The 22,239-nt window shown below is 29.3% G+C and overlaps 1 protein-coding gene across 7 annotated transcripts in view; it reads right to left on the bottom strand.

Moving 5' to 3' along the window:
* Calx (sodium/calcium exchanger 3) overlaps window positions 1–22,239 on the bottom strand; it is an 80,909-nt gene that overhangs the window by 15,945 nt on the left and 42,725 nt on the right. Inside the window, exons 4-8 of one of the 7 annotated variants that reach the window (XM_087415200.1) lie at window positions 19,365–19,580; window positions 15,450–15,620; window positions 9,863–10,021; window positions 4,215–4,386; window positions 905–1,203 (exon numbers count right to left, since the gene is read on the bottom strand). In XM_087415200.1, the coding sequence (XP_087271326.1) occupies window positions 999–1,203; window positions 4,215–4,386; window positions 9,863–10,021; window positions 15,450–15,620; window positions 19,365–19,580 (923 nt within the window). In that variant the 3' untranslated portion in view covers window positions 905–998. Of the gene's footprint in view, window positions 1–904; window positions 1,204–4,214; window positions 4,387–9,862; window positions 10,022–13,861; window positions 14,045–14,450; window positions 15,250–15,449; window positions 15,621–19,364; window positions 19,581–22,239 lie in introns of those variants that run through there. The other 6 variants (XM_011067806.2, XM_011067807.2, XM_087415201.1 and 3 more) reach the window with 6 other exon arrangements.

Raw genomic sequence — 22,239 nt, 5'->3', positions numbered from 1 at the left:
ATACTTGAGTAAAAAATTATTGAAGACCAATTTTCGGCAATATTTAGCAATTAATATCTTGTTAACTATTGCAAATATGCAAAATGATAGAGGACTTTTCTTCTCAGTTTAGTTCATTCTATCCCCATGCAAAAGATTTATCATTATTTTCCAAACACCCTGTATACAATATAATATAATAACGTAGTTTCTATTTTTTAATTTTTAAAAATGACATAATAAAACATTCTGCAACGGTAACTAATTATAAGTAGTACAGCGAAAAATCTATTACTATTGAAAGCTTCGTTAAAAATGTTGTATTATATAGTACAATATTATATAGTTCATTGTATTATATAGTTCATTGTACCTTTTAAAATCATTTTGAGCTTCTTTTTATAATACTGAAAATCTCATTAATTTTCCTAGATAACAAAAAGTGTCTGAAATCGTTATAAGACGTTTTTTGCGTCTAAAAGACGACTTAAAGACGTCACAATTTTAGACTTTGTGTCATTTAGGTTGATCTTCGATCTAATTACGGTCTGATTTGATTTATATTTTGCCTCAGTGGAACTAAAGTCTTTGAGTACTTATCTATTACCAAAAGCGGAAAAAATTAAGCCGTTTCTAAGAAATCTTATGCTGATTCTACAATGAGTCTGTAGTTGGAAGTCTTAGTCTCAATCAACATCAGTTGTACAAGTTGGCTATTAGTCAACTTCACTGATAAGACTTAGGACTACCAACTGCTGACTCATTGTAGAATCAGCATTACAGACGGATGGAAGGATCGGATCAACACTATGAAATTATAAATTATTTGCACTGCACTACTTAATAATTTTGATACATATTAAGTACATGATAAATAATTAAAAAACTACAATTGAAAGAATTAGAGATTTCTTTTCGTATTCACCGGTTAATAGTTTCGTTGAGCACGTGTCTTGGCGGACGCCAGAGCTAAGATATACGCAGTGGATAGGCCGACATGGCGTTGCATTGGCCTTGGTTTAGAAACCCTGGATCACGCCGTAGGCCTCAAGGGTGGACATGATGAGATAGAGCAGCCAAAGGGAGAACAGGAACACGGACGTGATGAGTTTCGGTATAAAAGGTCCGCCCAATTCACCGCCGATCGACTTGACTCGTCTCACCAACAGCACCACGATCACGAAGCAAGCCTCGCTACAGAACAAGGTGACGGAGAAGGCCAAACTGTGTCATAAAAAAAAGTCATTCAGATATAATTATGCAATGTAGGAAGCAAAGTTGCATCTGCGATTTTTGTATAAAGACGCGAGCAAGCAACCTATGAAATTAGCTCTCGGGAGCTGACGATGCTTCTGTTGGATCCACTTAATTACATTTTTCATATTACAGCTTTCATATACAACATTTATTTTATATATATATATATATATATATATATATTTATTTATTTTATATACATATATATATATATATATAATAAATTAAAATTAACAGCTGTAATATGAAAAATGTAATTAAGTGGATCCAACAGAAGCATCGTCAGCTATATATATATAATCTCGAAATTAATTTATTATTAAAGTAAATAAATTTATTTATCATCAAAATATTATTTTAATAATAAATTATTATTAAAATAAACTTAATATACGCATACACATTCTTTATTATATATTATGTCATTTTGGTTCCTTGAAATTAAAAAAGTATATAATTCCATTCATTCAAAATAAATTAAATGGATTTTGGCGTCAACTGTATTGATTTTGACCTCAGCTTTGCAAGGTAAACATTGAATTCTTTTTCATCAAGAAATTATTCAAATTTTTGTCTTTCATATTTTTAAAACAATATTATTTGAAGGCAGAGATTTTTGAAAATTGAAGTTCTCAATGTTTCAATTGGTCATTATAAAAAAAATTTTCGAAATATCTTTCGAAATGATGTACTTACATTTATCAAATTTATATAAAAATTTATCAATTTTCAAAAACTTAGCAAGAAAAAAGATCAAAAGATATTTTCTGTCCTTACTTTCAAGAATTCAACATTTAAGCTTTTGAAACTGTCTTCATGAAAATGGAGTGAACTTTTCTGGTGCAACCACAGATTCATCTCCAATTCCAATTTGGTCAAAACTATCATTGAAAGTCAATCAACGGCTGAGCACTTGCAAATTTGATCGCAGCCATTATGGTACAACCTGTGTCCATAGCAATAGATTACATCTTAAAACACACCTGTGTGTACATTCGTGCACAATCTAAACAATCTGTTATTCTTAATAAATTGTCATGATATTTTAACTTCAAGCAGAAACATTGCCTCATCTAATCTTATTCTAAGACAAAGAGAATGCATTTTCTAAAATATAAAAAAACGAGAGAACGTTACATTTTCTTGAAAACTAGAGTTTATTGTAAAGTAAAATATCAGTTATTAAGGAAAACATAATAATCTTATACTAAAAGTCAGTTTTAAACTGAAAGAAAAAAATCTATAATTCATTGTTTCACCTTGATTGTAATAAATAAAATTTTCAGGTAATAAAAACAAGTATTTTTGTGTTTTGTAATAAAAGTAAAATTATGTTCCTAACAAAAGATGTGTTCTATTTAAAAATTAATTATTTCGCAACAAATCGCATTATTTAACGAAATTGTTTAGACGCAATATGTAATCGATTGGAGATGTTACTTGTATATTCATGTATTTGGTTTTCGTAAAAGAGACTATTTTTCAGCAAGATACATGAACGACAGTGTGAAACACGGAGTGTATTTCAACTGTGAAATACTGCTCAATACTATAAAAATCCAAGTACAAGCATGTAAAATGTTTCAGTGTTTTCCAATATTCAGAGAATTTTATATATAACGTGTACTAACTTTTTTAGTGCTATTTTTAATAGAGAAGTCTGTAATAATTAAATTATACAATTATATTGTATGGCTTTACTAGATTATAATGACATAATAAAAATAATAACAATAAGTAGTATATATTATTAATATTATGTAAGTGATTACAATAAAAAGAGAGAATTAAAATGCACTCTCAGAGTAATTGTAAGTTTATAATGTTCTCTCAGAAACTAAGTCTACACTCTCAAATCGTTCCAACAAGTATCGTACGCGATGCAACACAAAGTGTATTGTAGCGTGTTCTTGCTAGGAAACACCCAGCATCATCCGATACGAGACCAAATACAATGCTCCATTTCGCGGTTGGCAATCCATCGAAATCCTCGTGAAATAGAATGCAGTGTAGCGTAGTAAAGTAAAAAATTATATCATAAAGGTTCTTTAACAGTTTCCTAGTATTCTAACAGCGTTATTATCCAGCGTTATTATCCGACAAATACAATGTACAAAATGTTTGAAAAAAATAAAGAAATAGTCATTCTCTTCGTACTAATAGTATTATACGAACTCCGAGTTCTGATATTCACTTCAATATTACGTCAAGTGTCTATTGATGTAGATAAATGGCCAATTTCTCGGGTACTTTCTTCGAAATTTCACAATTTCATAGCGCAGAACAATGGCAGTCGTGTTAAATGTCATCGTCGCGAGAGCAATGTTGGCAAAGTTGCTGTCATTGTGCTTCAACCAAATATCTTAGAAATAGTTTCACGAAAGTGATCGTAAATGGAGAATGGTGTTTTGTTATCGAGGTCACGTTTTACTTAATCTAACTCGTGTTATCATGGCATATCCGGCGCTCAAAACGCGCTCTCGTGAATTATCAAAAAATCAATTTTGCTAACTGATATAAATACGTGCGCGTACACACATTCGTAAATATATATTTTTATTACGAGGTAACAGAAATTACTATTCAGAGAAATAAATATTCAGTGGTACCTCCAGAAATACTGACGTAAATTTACCAGCGTACAAAATAAATCATGAGGTATATTTAATAAAAAACATTGGACATATAAAAAATATTATATAAGTAATAATAATATAATATAAATAACACAATAATAATATAATAATGATATAATATAAATAATAAATAATGTAATATATAATATATGTACAAAATGAAAAAATAATTGTTTATTATCTACTGTATTAGAAGTTGTTTTGAGAAAAATATGTTTTAAATGTTAATTATCACATTTTTGAAAATTATCATTTGAATTCGTGCAAAGTAGACTGTTTACTTAAATTACGCATTTTTGTGCACACAAAAATGGATGTCTGTAATTCCTTTTTACTACTTACTTGCCAGGTTCGACAAGGAACGGTTCGCTGTGGCAAGCACGGTAAATGGCGGCGATACTCCACGCGACGCCGATTCCCAGGAAGACGTTTACCGCGTTACTTCCAGTCACATTGCCCACACTCGCGTCGGCATACTTGTCCTGGCAGGCGGCCACTTTGCTCGCGAACGTGTCTGAAATAATTCGGAGTCTGGGTTACTTTGACAAGTGGACGGAGCTGTTAATGCACGAATAACAATGACATGATTTATTACATCATTGTTACGTTTGAACGTTATAATTATCATAATATGCCAGACAACAGACATGTCTAAAAGACATCATAAATACTTTTCGACATATGTGTCTTAAAGATATTTAAAAGACATTATAAAGACTTCTTTTAGAAAACAAGGTACATCTTGTTGAATATTTAACACATCTAATATATTATATTGTTATTTGAAATATTTTGAAGATTTCTATTGAAGGTAAATTTATTTTATCATACGTTATAATTTTTTACAATTAATTCATGCTTACTTTTATAAAACGATTAATAAATTATTTTCTAATTATTTCTAGTAGTGCAATTGAAAAGAAAGTGATTTTTCGTGAAAAAATAAATGTGAAATTTTATATTATTCGCATATCCTTTCATTGACTTTAAAGTAATAAAGTCTTTAATCTCTGTACTACTTGTTTGCGAATGACATCGTTATTAAATTTGTTGAGAGATTTGCGCACGAATTACCTCATTGATTCCCAATATTCTTATTCTTATTATTCTTGAACACTGGAAGTCTATATATATTCTATTTATATATTTTGAAAAATAAATAATACACTGCAAATTTTATATCACGTATTTCTCTCCTCTTTTATGAAAAAGTTTGAATATCTTTTCTTAGGCTCGGTATATATAGAAATATGTATCAGTGATAAATATTTTACGTAGGAGGTAAAAAAAAAATTAAAAACATGTCATCGCATTTTATAATGTTTCCTAGATGTAAAAATAAATAAGTAAATAAATTTTTAACGATCAAAGTGTTGCGTTCGTTATTCAATTCGTTCTTAAAAATACACTTCTTTACCGAGTTCAAGGTTAACGAGCCCAAGGTTGTAATTTAACCGATATTGCTTTTTATTTATCCGCATTTATTTAACGCTTCATTCGTGGCGTAATGCGAGATAAAACCCGTATTTCACGCCACGGTACCACGTGTATGACCCGCGCAAGTAACAAAGTGGCTTTTTAGTACACATTCTGTCTCAGGAGAATCAAAGATCGTCAACCGCACTTAAAACCGTTGTGCCGCAGGATTTGTGGTAACGGCTTGGAATATGCGGCTTGTACCAGTTTGCAGTTTATAGCAGTGTAAGTTCGGTTACGGAGTTGTGAGCAGAATAAGCGCTCGTTGTTGCACAAGGCAAGAAAATTCTGTAATAACAGAGCACATATGTGAAACCTATATGTATCTATATGTTCAATAACAACAACTTGATAAAACGTGCGCTCCAAATTCGCGTGCGGTAAATATGACGATTTCCAAAATTATATAATATATATCGGCACAGATGTGGACGAAAATTTAATCTAAAAAATTTGTTCAAAACAGTTGTTTTTATTTTCTAATATTTTTATACAATATTAAACTAACGATAAGGATATTTTAGAGGGATTCTTATTTACGTTGAAAAGAAAGATTTATTAACTCTTAACAATTTCTTTGAATAGTACTAAATATTTACTCAATAAAAAAATTATAATTAAATCAAATTTTCTGTTTAGTTTGCGCTACTGCTATACTACTGTATTTGCTATTGTATGTATCAACAATACAATAATTAATTAGTCGAATTAGCAAGGAGGATTGTTTACGCTGGGCTTATGTCGTCAATGTATACCTTCGATATTACACTCCTGCAGTAGTAATGCTCAGCAATTCATCCACCGTGAATAATAGTCAACCTTGTCTTGTATTAGCGTAAGATGGCAAATTAATTATCTCAATGTTTGTTTTGACAATTAATTTGTATTAAGTAATTACTATTAATTATTAATCAATAATTATAAACTTAACAAAGGTCAATTAACAATTAAAACAAATGGAATTCGCATATTCGTGCAATTGGATAATTAATTACCCAATAGATTTCATATTCGATAGCATTAGAAAGAGATCTAAAGTATTCTTCAGTATAAAATAAAAATCAAATTGTACAGACTCAAAATCTTAAAAATAAAAACTCAAATAAATAATCTACAATAATAATATACAGAGCCTTTAAGAGTCATAGCTGATGACAATGCCAACGATTAAATTCTATATCATTAATCGATTGCGTATAATCTTCTTTTTGAACGTTTCGGCTCTCTTTGGAGTCCTTTTCAGCAATACATATTTCAAATCCTAATTCATTGAACTTTCCGTCAAATGTGAGTCACTAACAGGTTTCCAACTGAAGTGAATTCTTAAACGAGAAGTTCAATATGTTCATGAAGTTTTGGAAGTTTATATTAACTAAATTATTGAAACAATTATCTCAGTTTTATACATTTTAACAATTTATAAACCTTCCTCTCCGGATAGTTAAAAGCGTTGGTCTCCTATGAAGAGGAAGGTTTATAAATCGTTAATATGTATAAAATTGAGATAATTGTTTCAATAATTTAGTTAATATAAACTTCCAAAGCTTCATGGATATATTGAACTTCTCGTTTAAGGATCCATTTCAGTTGGGAACCTGTTAGTGGCTCACACTTTGATGGAAAGTTCAATGAATTAGAATTTAAAATATGCATTGCTGAAAAGGACTCCAAAGAGAGCCAAAGTAAGAAGATTACACACAATTAATTAATGATATAGAATTTAATCATTGGCACCATCATCAGCCTATGACTCTTAGAAGCTCTGTATAGATTGTTTATAAAGTAAAAATAGATTTTTAAATATTTAAATATTTTTTTCTTTAAAAATTTATAAGATTCTATATAGATATGCGATTTACTTCGCTATTTGCTACGTGCGATTTAACGCAACACAATTCTTGATATCATGTTATAGGCAATTCTGAGGCACTCTGTGCTCTAAATAAATCTCATCTTTCGATTTTTTTGCCGGTAATACGAGAAGAAGATCGTCAAACCGATCTCGATGAGCGGTACTTTGGGAGATCGGAGGTATCCTTCGGCATAAATATTGATGAGGTTCTGGGAGAAGAAAGTTTCTTGTAAAGTTTCTTAGAGAGAAGAAGCACACAGTGGCCTAAGTAAGTAATCCAGCCTAGAAGCTATGCATCATGCAAATCGCGTCGATATTCAGCCGATATAGGGATTTGGTAGAGATTATTTTTGGAATAAACATAATTTCAGAATATTCTCTGATATAATTTAAAAAGAGAAAGAGATATCTTTACTGTGAAAGTTAAATTAATAATTAAAATTACTACAGATAGAAGGTAAGATTACTACACGTAGTTCCCTGTGGACATTAAAATGCAGTAGCTGTACGTTCACTGAACATTAAGATGTTAGAGACACATTTAGGATAATCAATTTCGAGCCTCTGTTTTAGATGTAAATTTTGAACGTAACCTATTGACCCAGAAACTTGAAATGACGCGACTGTCGTTACGCTTTTAATAGCTTTTGATAACACTCAAATGATTTATTAAATGCCCTTGTCGTGAATTTTGTATAAAAATAGAAGACAAAGGTCAAGTCATAATGTTTCTGAAGATTTGTTAATGTAAATGATTCCTGTAAATATAACTATACACATTTTTTATAAAGTTATCTCTCTCTCTCTCTCTCTCTTTCTCTCTCTCGTCTCTACATGAATTTATAAACTCTTTCGTCATCTGCGACAAATTCATTCTAACTAATAGATATTCACACAAACTGATGCTTCATTTTTTTTTTTAACCAATCATTACTTCTTTCTGTCAAGTAATATGCGATTATTCTCACTGCTCTTCTTATTTCACATAATTATCAGACTTTGTTCTTCCCCCCTTTTCGTTTTGCTCACATATCGCATATTATATAATATGATGTGTAATGTGTGAATAAGACAACATAATTACTTTGTAACTACACTTATGTCACTCGCCGTAATTATTATCTTCAAAATTTTATTATAACATATCTTAATTCATCATTTTTATCGTTATAACTTATTATTACATACAACATCACTTACTGTCTTGCCTCCGCTTATTTTAATTTTCATACTGCTAATACACGCATACTTTATTATTATTATTTTGTATTCTTGTTTTCTTACGCTTATGTCAATCCTCTGCTGCTTACAACTGTACACATAATTGTTCTTTACTGTACTTTTTTTGTTCTTTCTTTTAGAGAGTTTGCCCTAGAGTAGCAATAAACGCTTTTATTTCTCTCTCTCTCTCTCTCTCTCTCTCTCTCTCTCTCTCTCTCCCTCTTTTTGTTTTATTTACTTTAAATTTAAAAAATATAAAATATTTTGGAATCTGTAAAGTGTTTGAACAAATCCAATGTAGAAAATTCTGATTAGAATGCAACAATGAGAGTAATCTTGTAAATTGCAATGCCACGTTGAATGCGAAAAAATTTTGTAGAAATAAATAAATAAAAAATTCCAAACACGATTACAGCAATATTGGAGGCTTGTAAAATAAGAAATAAAGTTTAGTAATGTTATTTTCATCCGCGTATGTCGACTTTAATTCTCTGCATTTCTGGAAGAAAGGCAGAGAAGATTGCTATATTTTTTGGCCTCTTGAATGTACGTAATCCCTTAACATAAATATATTTTACCGCAACATTGCCATAGTGTAAGTCTTCTAAAGGCGAACCCTTTAATTTTGCTACAATTTTACGACGCAGTAATATTTTTTGCACGACATATACAATATTGCAATTTTACAATGGAATTTTATAGCAGTGCTGCAATCTTCTGGTGCTACATGGACGAAGAAAGTATTTAACTCTTTTATGGTTGCACGTGTTAACCGTTCCACCTGAAAGAACATAGGCTGTCGGCAGCCATTATTCCCAGGCACAAAGACAATAAATTATCATTGCTCTCCTCACTTAATCTCAAAAGCCTGTTGTAATACAGCAGACGTCATAAGTGGAATGCGATCAATGCGAAATGCGAAATGCGAAGGTAAACTAATGTGGGAGATATGTTGATTACTTTTTTAATAATATATTGAAAAAAATGTTCTGATTGTATTTAGCAACAAGAAAGTACAAACAAAACAAATTCTGATCATATAAATCATCGTAATTAATCTTCTCGACTAGCATATTTAATATATTTAATAATAAGTGTTTAATTTATACACTAAAAAAAATATTAAATTCACAAAAATATTTGTTTAAAATTTTAAATAAATATTTACTAAATGTAAACATATTTATTTGATACAAGATTAATTTGTGTGACTTACTATCATTTTTTAATTAGGGTAAATATTTATTTATTAAATGTTCAATTAGTTCTACTATTCGAAGAAATATGCATTAAGATTTAATAAATTCTTTTTCAGTATACCTTTCTGATTGAATCTGTCAGAATTCCAATTAGTGCAACAAGACTTTTTCCAGTGTAGATACGATCTTTCTCGATGTCGCTCCTTTTCCTCGTATATCATCCTCAGTTTTTAGATACTTACCGGGAATGCTGGTACCGAGGGCGACGAAAACAATCGCGGTGACAGAATCCTTGATGCCCAAAGTACAACCGAAATACGAAGCAATGTCGCCGATTATCGCCGTGACCACGCCAATCCCCAGAATGCTGACGATAAAGCACAAATAACCGCCGGCGATATCTGAAATAAAAAAAATGTTTCCCATACGTTTTGCGAAAGCAAAATACAGAGAGTTTCAGAATTCGATTGTTAAATAATAGAAATATTGTTTGCGCGCATATTTCTTGTATATAAAATAGAAGAAATAGAAAAATATACACAGGGTGATAAAAAAAAGTTTGGCCACAAAGTTTTGTGTTCATCAAACATTAGTAACATATGTTTATAAGAAACAACTTTTTCTCTTTTTTTCTTTGAAGTGTTCATTATTAAATACCAAAAAATAATAATTAACATTCCAAATGTCATCTTTAACTTTGATATAAACTTTAAAACGCTACGAGAATGCATTCACGATTGTCACGCATTTGGATAAATTCTTTTAGATAGAGATACGTCTTCAGTTCATCAGCCGAAAATTTTTTTAGCAGAATTTTTTTGACATTTAAGATATAACTAACACACTTCAGAATAAGTTTTTTCTTTTATATATTATATAGTATAATACTATTCAGATAGCAAGTTGATGTTATTTGTCGTTATTTTTATATCCAAATGACGAAAAATAACATCAACTTATTATCTGGGAAATGATTTGATAAACATACAAATATGAAAAATTTTTTGTCGCCTTGTATGTAAAATCCATATTGGACAAAAGATTATAAAAAATTAATTAAACAGAAAAATTAATGTTAAAATCGCTGTCCTTTGGTTTAATAATGGAAGTGAAACCGACGATATTTTTGAGGTTTAATAGAAAAAACATTGGATAACAGTGCCAAAAAACTTTAATCACTTTGCGCGATATGCGAGATGAACAAAATGCAAATTATAAAGTGACATTCTCTTCGCCGCTCACGCAAACATGCACTACCACGTAACCACTCGTTTGAGAGCTTAATTAGTCTAGTTAAAAGTCCACAATTTTTCCTCATTTACGCTTACTCTCGGGACTAATTATGCTGCATCAGCTCAATTCTGCTTGGCTTTTACAAATCACGAAGCTCGTAACGTTAAAAGCGCTATTTTACCGTAATTGACTATTTCCGATAAATAAAATCACTTATAGAAATTAGTTTAAAACTGTGATAAATGGACAAAAATTTCTATTAAAACTTTGTATGATAATTTTTAAAATATATAATTTTTATATAATTGTTATTCAGAAATTTATTGTATACATTATTTTAGTGCAATTAATATTATATTAAAATATAAGAAGAATTTATAAAAATCATATAAATCTTTTTTTCAATATACATATCATATACATAAATTTTGTACATGTTTTCATACTTGTATATAGTTTTACAAAAGCTGTTTAATCATAAGCAGTCTAAAAGTACAACTTTTACATAACTGTTCCTAACAATTCCCTCAGGGATTATCTTTTTTTTTTATTTTTTTTTATTTTTTATTTTTTACTTTTTAAGCGAGTGCATTGCGTTCAACATATGTCAGATCGTAGGACGTCTAAAAAGGAAATAAAAATGCATAATCAATTTAACTCTATACAGATTTATTTCGCAAAAATTAAAATAATTGTAATTTTACTAAAAACTATTGTCTTTATATAAATGAATCTGTTTCTTCTTGCTTGAAATTTTGTAAATATATTCTCTCTAAAACTTCCCAATTGTAAAGTATATTAATAATGAAACCAACAAAACGTCTTTACGAGTCTTGTATTATAATTCTTGTGTAATAAGTTTAATATATTGTAGGATTATATTACCGTATATGTGTTGTGTGTGTGTGAGATAACACAAATTATAGAAATCAAAGCCTTAAACGGTCTAGGTGGATGTTAATGCTTGTATGATTTTTGTGTGAATTTATATATTGCGTATGTAGTACCTAGAAACGGTCGCCGAAATAATTTTTCGGTCTTGAAACGCTAACTCTACTAAACTATTTTTTCATAATAACTTCTTTACCCCCCCTCGTACAGTTTCCTTTTTAAATTACATTTAAACTACTTTTAGTTTCTTTTTACGTTTTTTATTTTCATTTTCGTTACATTCGATTATATTTTTTCTCTCTTTCCATTTCCTTCTTGTTACATTTCACTCCACGCGTTAATACTAATATTGAAAGGTTTTTTTTCTCATATACACACACTGTATGTGGATTTTCTCGATTCCGTACATACAATTATTATGAAAATTGAAAAGAGCTTTCCTTTATCACAATATATTTGAAAAGCATCTTCTCACATTTGTGCGTATATAAGTATCATCATTTTAGAATTATAATCACGTCTCAAAATCATATGACAAAAATCCTTGAAGCAGCACATAACGGATTATCAGTCGTATTAACATTCTCCAAATGGTCCAAGATATTCGCAATTGATATGAAACTCGCGGAACGCTTTCTATGGAATTATTATCAAGACGGTTGAAATTCTTGGAGAACCACAAGGCTGACGCGGTTCATGTCACAAGTAAAATGCTCTCTCTCTCTCTCTCTCTCTCTCTCTCTCTCTCTCTCTCTCTCTCTCTCTCTCTCTCTCTTTGCACGAACACATGTATATGACAACAAAAGGAAATTATTATTAGAAATCTGTATACGAAGATATGTTTACGATGAAACGTGGGCGTTAATACAGCTAAAGAGTCTGTAAACACGCGGTTAGTTTTACTATTAACACGTGGCCAGTGTATATTATTGCAATACGCTTGATATACTACTCTTGTACTACTAAACTCGACTGATTTATTAAAGTATTTCGTGATCTTTTCCAAGCAACTCGCTCTTATCGATTACATTATGTAATTATCGGAAACTCGAGTAAGCTCGGAAATTCTCTCGAGATCGAAGAAAAACTCAGCTGACAATATTAAATAAAAAGTCTGAAAGTATAAAAATAAAGTGCATTGTAATTCTTGTATACAATATAATACACTTATTTCTAATTAAACTATAAAGAAAAATTTTATTTAAAAAATTTTATTTATTAATTTTTTATATTTTCTTTTTAGGAATTTTTCTAATATAATATAAAATATATTGTATAGACAGTACGAAACAATTTTTTAAAAAAGACATTCTTATTTCACTCGAATTCGTTGCAAAAGATGTATAAATTCTTAATTTTTATTAAAGAAAATTTTATTTAATATCTCATTACTTTGTATTATTGCCATAAATTCCGAACAAAATTTACTTTGGAAGAGTATAGAAGCACAGGTCACCATAAATCATGCAGAAATTTCGTGAAAATTTCATGAGAGAGCAGAGAAGAATGTATAAGCGTTCTTTATCTATTTGTTTGTATATGTGCATGTATTTGCCTGTGTAATACACGTACATGTCTATGGGAGATTTTCGAACATTTAAAAAAAAAACCATTAAACTAAGATATTATGCATATCTCTGCATTTATGTATACATAACTTGCAAATTAAGTTCTTGGGAATTTAACTATCATCTTCAGATTTTGCCGGCTTTTCCGGCAACATGTCTCACTGCGGAATATTGCATTTAGTAATGCGATGTGTTCATAAATCTCGCTCATACTGTTGCAACCACATATTACAGTTGCATAATCTACAGTTACATAACTATAAATTTCGGTTTATCTGGAAAGTATTGCAATCGTAATAGCATAATGTTTTATATACCTGGAACATTTATTTATATTATAATTTAGGATTTGTTTTTGATATCAAAGAAATTCCTCGATCGCTCCGATAATTTCTGGTTCTGTCCAGAAATTAAGCTTTTTTTTCCTTATAAAAGGTGAAGCGAGAGGAAGAGTAAATACAATTCTGCATCTTGTGCTTCTGCATAGAAGCGATGATCTACAAGGACGACGGGTAAAAAAGAAGAGAAAGATAAACAAGGTGAAATTACGTTGCTCGATACAGTAGTTTCCAGAGCTTTTGCAGAGTTCAGCAGGTCTTTGCGATTGTGCTTGCTGAAATAAAGCACGTCTTCTCCTCGCCCTTTATCCTCCTCTTACCGTCTTTCCTCGTTTTCTTCCACCTGGATGGAAGTAGAGCCATGACTAAAGAATGCAGAAAAGCTCTCCCACATCTCAAAAAATACAGGAATAGGTTAAAATAGAATCGAAGAAATAACAAAAATAAAAAAACGAAGACAATCCGTGAAAAAATTAAGACATAAAATTACACAAACAAAAAAAAATCTATTTTCTTCAAACTTTTTACAAAGTCCTGTAATCAAAGTGTTTGGTTACAGGAAGCTGAGTTTCTTCAGGTGCTTTGATAATAGATATCTTTAGTTGCAAAGATAATAAATATCTATATCTTCGTGTTCTTCATACTGTTAAGATGGATTATTGAATAACTTTCAATAGTTTAAAATTTTCAGCTATTTTTTGTAAAACATCGCATTATATAAATCAATTTTCAATTAATCTTCTCGTACGCGCATGAATATTAAAAAATATTATTCCGTGAGAGAGAGTTTAGATGTATCATTTTCCGTTTTGCAGATTGTACCATAAACACATTTCGATCGAAATTCGTTTTACCTTTTATCACGTTAGCTGACGGCAATTTCGTATCTATAAACATTTTCATACAAGATTGAAATCACCGTATTAATATTCACGACAATGTATATATTATTTTAAAGGTATTGAAAACATCTTTTTGCATGTTAACGAAACTAAATGAATTTGTAAAATCGTTTAACAAATATTTTTACCGCAATTTTACCATAGATAAGAATTATCGATAAGAGGTTTTTTATATACATAAATAATATAATCAATTTCTGAGAAAAATATGTATTTAACACATAATACACAAATAATAAATAAATTATTGTAGGTTTTATTTCATATATCGAAATTAGTCAAAATAAAACGTCTTGTAAACTACCGATTACTTACCATAATATTTTTTTATATAGAATGTTTATGCAAACAGTCAAAGCATTAAAATAATATTATTATATGATATAAAAATATTATATAATTATTTTACAAAATTTCGTCAACATTGACATCTCGTATAAAACGCGTTTTATAAAAGTAAAATTTGAACCAAACAGATCACAAATTATAATTCAATCAATAAAAGAAGTCTACCATATGATGTAAGAAGGAGTTTGTAACATCTACCGTTATGTTATATGTGTCCATGCGCTAAGAATTTTCATTTTCATTCCATCACAGCTGAAGAGGATTAAGTAAAGTCCGAAACGTCCCGTAATGTAATTTAATAAATTCAATTTTATCCACCTAATATTGCTTGTTTTTTTAAATTATTGACCTTGAATAGATTAATGAAATCACTTTAATATTGCTATGAAATTTGAAATTTTGAAACACTTTTATCCAAAATAAAAAAAAACAATAATAAAAAATATTCCAAATTTAACGAAACGAAAAAAATTAAGGTGTACATTGAAGTGGTTCATTCTATGTATACACAAATAGACAATATTAATATAAAAAAATTTGTTTACTTACCTGTGGGTGGAACGAAGGCAAAAAGAACCTTCCAGAAGATAGTAAGGAAGTGCATAAGATAATCCATTACGGATGGTGAGGAAGGTTGATCGTTTTCACCCTCAACGTCATCTTCATCGCCTCTACTGACGGTCAACGCTTCCATGAATTGTTCTTTCCAAGAACTTGTGCCTAAAAATAAAATTTTAGAATTTATACATTTTAGAAGAAAAAATAAAAAACAAAAAAGACATCATATATCTCGAATATTCTGCAATAAATAAATTAATTTTATAAACCGTAAAAGTTTTTAATTTTTATTAACAATTTTTTAAATTGATTTATAATAATTCTTGATTAATTCTTCAAATAGTTAATGCTGTCGCAGAAATTATTTAGTAACGTTATGACAGTTCTATTATGCATAAACAAACAAAGGATTCAGCTTGGTTCTTCAATAAAGCCTCAACACTGAATGCAGTAAAAAAATACTATAAAATCTCATTTTTGTTCACATTCATCTAAATCTATATGTAATGGTGACGAGCAAGCGAATGAAGCGCTTTATCGAAGGTAAAAGTCGAAAAATGCTTTGAGCGATTCCTTCACAGGCCGAGTGAAAGCAGAACATGCAGAAAGGAAAACGGGACAAAGAAAAGCACTATAATAGAGCAACGTGATATTCCTTTCTCACTGTAATCGATTCCATTTTTACACGAGTATGTATATACACACAAATACATTGAGAAAGAGAGAGAGAGAGAGAGAGAGAGAAAATAGAAGAAAGACACGAAAAAAAAAACAGATTGAACGGTTCAGCAAAAACTAGTTTACTGAATAAATTCAACATTTATAATTAAGAAGATATGATGGTTCAACAAAGAAATTATGTCTGTAGTAAACAATTATGAAAATGCTAATTTAGCTTATTCTTTGCTACAATAAGAATTGCTGATGTAACAAGTTTTCTTCATTACATCAGCAAAAGTCGCTACCTTAGAGTGCGATCCACTTCACGCTGCAAATGCTTTGAAGCATTCTTTGATTGGTCAATTCGTAAAATTTTTTCTTCTGATTGGTTAACCAAGTATTTGCAACATTAAATGGATTATACCGTTAGTCAGTTTTGTTCAAAATTTTAATCTATATATTGATTTTCATAAAAAATTATCTTTGCTATATTAACAAATGTTTGCTTAATGGCGGATATAAGGGAGGACGGGAAGCCAATCTCCCCAGAGTTCTCCAAACAGAAAGTTAGAATTTATTATATAACAAAATTTGTTTTTAAATTAAATTTCATGTCATGTTAACATGTATGAAAAATATATCTGGCTAATAAAATGCTAAATGCCAACATGTATAATTTATATTTCATGATTACGATAAAAGTAATTAATAATAATAATAATAAATATAATAAAACAATAAAGTAATAGAAATAATAAAAAATATTAAAAATCATCAACAATGAAAATAACATCAATAATAAGTAAATATTTACATTTCATCATATCACCCCCCCCCCCTCAGAATAATTCTCTGGATCCATCTTTGTTTTTGTACTATAACAACAAATACGATTACCTATAAGCGCTAATTTTATTCAAATATATAATTTTATTGCTTTAACAAAATAAACTGGCTGTCCATATGCGGCTGTAGATTTGTCGAATCGGTGAAGTTTTTAATTGTTTCAACAAATCTTTTTTTTCCGTAGAGAGAAAATTAAATTGTTTTCATTTCGTTCAATTTTTAAATAAATATTTACCAAATAAGGTACGTTGATAAATATGTTTTGTATCTTTCTTTTATTATATATTTATAATATTTGCAATATTTCTTATGCACACTAAATAATATTTTGTCCATTAAATATTTTACGTACTGTACACTTCGCCATTAATAGCAATTATTTATTAAATGTCAAAAAAGATTACCACACAATAAAGTTTCCTTGCTGTTTGTAAATTCGATTTCTTGACCAAAGCTCTCACCGAAGCTTTTCAGAGATGCTTTGAGGAACATAGAGTACGTGGAATAACTTCCTGCCGTGAAGAAAAGAAAAGCCTCCTGGGGAGCGAAAGGAAGAAAAGAACCAAAATGACAATAGGAAACAGTTCGCTACTGATATTTTCGTGTTTTTTATTGTTTTCTGTGCTTGAAGTTAATAGCGAAAGGAAATTCGACACGGTCATTTTCAAAACTCCCATTGGAAGTTTACGGTTATTCGTAATAGGAGGTGATAATAGCGCCATTCCGGAATTTTATTATTTTGTATCAATTTGTTCACATGTGTTTTTATATTGTTAATTTGCTATGACGACACCATTTAAAAAATCTAGAATTTAAATGTTTTGAATCATTTAAATTTTATTATTAATTTTGGTATAATAAAGTAAACGATTGTGGAAATAAAAGTATGTTCCTTTTAATTAGATTCATTTTTTTAAATTTTTGTTTTTTTATGTAAGCAACTAAAATAAAAATTTTTAGTTACATCGTTGTAGCAAATAAGCGACAAATATAAAATTTATGTAAATCATAAAGGTCTTATTTCGAGTTTTTATTTATTTTAAGTTTTTATTTATTTCAATAAGTTTTTATTTTAATCGACAAGTTTTTATTTAAGTTTCATTAAAATTTTTATTTTTCTCTATAAAATAAAACATTATAATGTTCAGCACAGAATTTGCAGCAATATCGCTGCAAAATCTCTATAATATCGCTGCAGCAATGTTGCAGCAGTGTTGTTGTAATTTTTGTGTTGTAGGGGTTATAATATTGTACATGTGTCATATAAAAATAATACTTACATCGAAAGTATTTTTAATTACATATTAAATGTCAAGTTTATTGCAATTCAAATTTTCATTTGCAATTCATGCATTTAACTTAGTGCATGTTAGAAAGGCTGCTGAAGATGTAAAAAAGAATAAGTAAGAGGTAAGTAAAAGGTATGTTTCTGAGACGGTTGCATAGCCAAAGCAGCAAAAATTTAAGATGAATGTAGGAAATGCAGAAACGTGAGAATCATGCATATAGAGCCGAGGGAGTCTTGAATTTCACGAGCCTCTACATAATGCTGCATTCCTCAGAGTTGCATTTTTAAAGAGCCTCAATCTAGATGCTCGCGCGCGTCCCGTGATACGCATTTCTCCATTGGGAAAGATTAAGTCAAGCAAGTTCGAGTTAGACGCGCAGACTGTTCAATAATAAATTTATGGCAAAAGCTTGGTGAAGAAAACTTCTTATAAAGAAGAAACTACGAATAGAAACTTTACTATATATTTTATATAATATATTTTATATAATTATGAAAAACAGTCATAGGAATTAGTTAAAACTTTCATCCCTTTCATTTATTACTCCTTGTCTCTTATGTTTTAACAAGGAGTTACCAAACTTGTATAACTGAGAAATACAATGTTCTGTCTCATCCGTAATGACTGTCATAATTATAATTATAATTACATAATTATACACTTTGTATTTGTGCCTAAATCTGGCTTGAGTTACAGTGGTTATAAAAAAGTAGTCACTGTCAATATATAATTTTACAATAATTTTCGTCAATCTAATAATTTAATCAACCTATTTTTTTGATTTATAATTTGATAAAATTATTGTTTATAAAGGACATGTATTTTTTTACTAAATATTTTCATATAAATATATATGTTTCTGTTTCTGAGAAAAATGTCTCTGAAAATTAAAAAATTAAGTAGCAGGGTGACATCAAAATATGACATAATGACATCTATTTTAGTCTACAAGACGTCACTTTGCTGTTTAGCAAACATAATTTAATATTTTACTTCTCAATTGTACTACGAAGAGAGTTCAAAAAGATATTATATATATACGCGCGCGTATGATTATAATCTTTACATTTTACAGCAGATGTTCCAAGAAGATATCATATTAGGAGCTCACCAAGTATTATAGAGGCATTTGCTCGCTGGACAAGCTTATCCACAGTGTTCTTGAACTCCTTGGATTCTTTAATCCTGATTTGTGCTCGGAACACTTCACCTAGGCGCGGTCTGCCCAACAGTGCCATTTTCTCCTCTTCCGTTCTCTCCTCCGGCTGCTTCAGCTCCGCCGCTGCAGCGATTCCTGCTTCCGCTGAAACCAGAAAATCGCATCTTGCTACTTTAATAATGTCGGGACACATTCTATAACAGAATAAGTGAGAAGCCGATTCATGGTCAGATAAGAACAGCAAAACAGTTTCTGTTAATTAACAGTTTTAATTAATTCCAGTCTGGCATAATAAATATGCGCGTCATATCGTTGTAAACTTCTTTACAGGATATTTTTGGATATCGAATGACCCATTTTTATATTTGCAAAATACTAAAAGTTTTAAGTACCTTCAAGAAGTTTTAACATCGAGGAACATTAAGATACGGACAGTTTTAAACCAAGTTAAATTAAGACAATTTTAAAACAAGTTATTTAAAAAATATACAATAACTCTTATATTATATAAAGTTACAAAATTTGTATATAGACCACATTTTACTTAAATTTTGAAAATTATTATTAACTATTCTTTAAATATATTTTATTTTTTGTTAAGATACTATTTTCTCAAAAAATCATGATATTATTTTTAATATAATATTGTTATTATTTTTATGTCTTCTATTCATATATTACTGATTTATATTACAGATTGCTAAATATTCTGTTTAACTCTTCCAGTTTTGCATATTGCATTATATATAAAAAATATATAAGAAATAATGTAACGAAAATAGATGTAAAAAAGTTAAATAAAATTTTTAGTATCAATTGTTAAAGATAAACTCACGCTACTCTATAAAGATCGATCGTATGAAAGCAATATTGGACAAGATTGATTGATCAATGTCCTCCATGTGAATCTATTAAAATAAACCTTAAACACAGAAGACGAGTGCGACAAACAGTCGCTTTCTCATCGTGACTTTATTATCGATTGATCTCATGAATTATAGTCGCACACCTCTCTTAAGCTAATTCCGTGCTTCGTACTTCGTGTCTGACCACGCATCGACTCACATCACTTGCATTAACACTTTTCTACCAGCGCATAGTGTGAAACTAATTCAGCCTAGAAGAAAAATATTGTTCTATGTGACTGCATACACAAATATGGAATGAATAAATATGAATACGATGTATTCATTTTTTTATTAGTGTTACGCAGTTAGTACGGCAATTAGTTTCAGTAGACAAAAGTACATTTTGAGCCATGTTATTTTGTTATCTGAAGAAATGTTAATATATAAAGAGGGATATATTAAGTATCCAGATATGTTATTCATGTAACGATAAAATTTTCTACGATGCAATGTGTATTGACGATTTTACACAAAGTGTGTTTGCTGCGCTATCGATGCATGAATAATACTCAATGACCACATTTATCTCCGTCATCGAGGGATGATCGATACTTTACACCGGGTGTTTCGATCGATGATGAATAACGCATTTATTGTTGGTATCTCCTGTCTACAGCCGTGATGGTATATGGTCGTATTTTATCGAAAAAATAAAAAACCAAATAAATCTGAAATGCGGATAAATCTGAAATGTGTTAAAATAAGAGACAGCCAAGAGATAAAAAAGAAATAGAGAGCGAAAAAAAATTATTATTATTATTAAAAGGAAATGTTATTATATATATTATAGATAAAAAAGAATATAAAAATATAGAATATAAAAATATAATATTAGGTGTTGGAATTAATTCGTAGCGTTTTTTAATGAAAGAATGTTATTTATTTCACATGAGCATTAAAAAATACATTAATGAAAGTACTTCCCATCACTTGTAAAACGCTACGAATTAATTCCAACACCTAATAAATAATTTGCATTAAAATAAAAAATTTTAACAAATTAATATATATGTAATTTCTTAAAAAATCCAAAATTATATTTAAAAATTTATTTTATTTAAGATCGTTTATAAATAGTTTATAGAATAGATTATAAATAGTTTATATCCTTTTAAAATGAAAAACAATTAGTGGATACACTTTTTCTGTAAATGATTAGTTATATCTCAATCACAACAGAAAAATTAAAAGATCTTTATTAGAAAAATGTTACTGCTTAATCGCTTCTTTATCCAGGAAATTTTCTAGAAACATCCTTTCGTAAGCGGATATAAATTTGTTTACCTTGGCTTTCACAGAAGTTCTAATGTTACTCCATAAAAGCTTCTTATAGTTCATATCTCGACTAAAGCTCTGGAAGTTAGCTGTCCGTATTGGCAAATTCAATTTCGTTTGACTTTTGCTTGATTTAGGATAGATATATCAACTGTTATCTCCTATAATACCCTCTCTAAACTTCGCGAAAGGTATTTTGTTAAATCGCTATGATGTTGTCAATATAATTTAAGGATTAAATACAACAATGACAGTAATAATAAAAATATTCAATGGTTTATTATATTTGTAAACAGTTTTTGACACTTTATCGGATAAGCGGAAAATAATCTTTTACAATACGCGATATAATCTGAAACATACAGCAAAATAATAAACATAATTTCTGTAATATCAGTAGTTATATAATAACAATAAAATAATGATATAATATTACATTCAAAATTATTACATTTACAAAACATTGTTGCCACTTGTAAAATAATAATAACAATCCGTTGAGCGCGGGTTTTTCATCGTATAGTATTTTCAACACAAAACAAATCTGCCGTTTATTTTTACTTTTTTCGTGTTTTTTGTACGTTTAATTTTATTTTTGCAAAAAAACTTCAGATAGATTGGTTTAAGAATTTTGTACGCTTTCA

This window comes from Acromyrmex echinatior, chromosome 17 (assembly GCF_024713525.1).
Source record: "Acromyrmex echinatior isolate Ae372 chromosome 17, ASM2471352v2, whole genome shotgun sequence".
NCBI classification, from domain to species: domain Eukaryota; kingdom Metazoa; phylum Arthropoda; class Insecta; order Hymenoptera; family Formicidae; genus Acromyrmex; species Acromyrmex echinatior.
The sequence above is the reverse complement of the archived record's forward strand: the minus strand, read 5'-3'. Positions and strand labels throughout refer to the sequence as shown.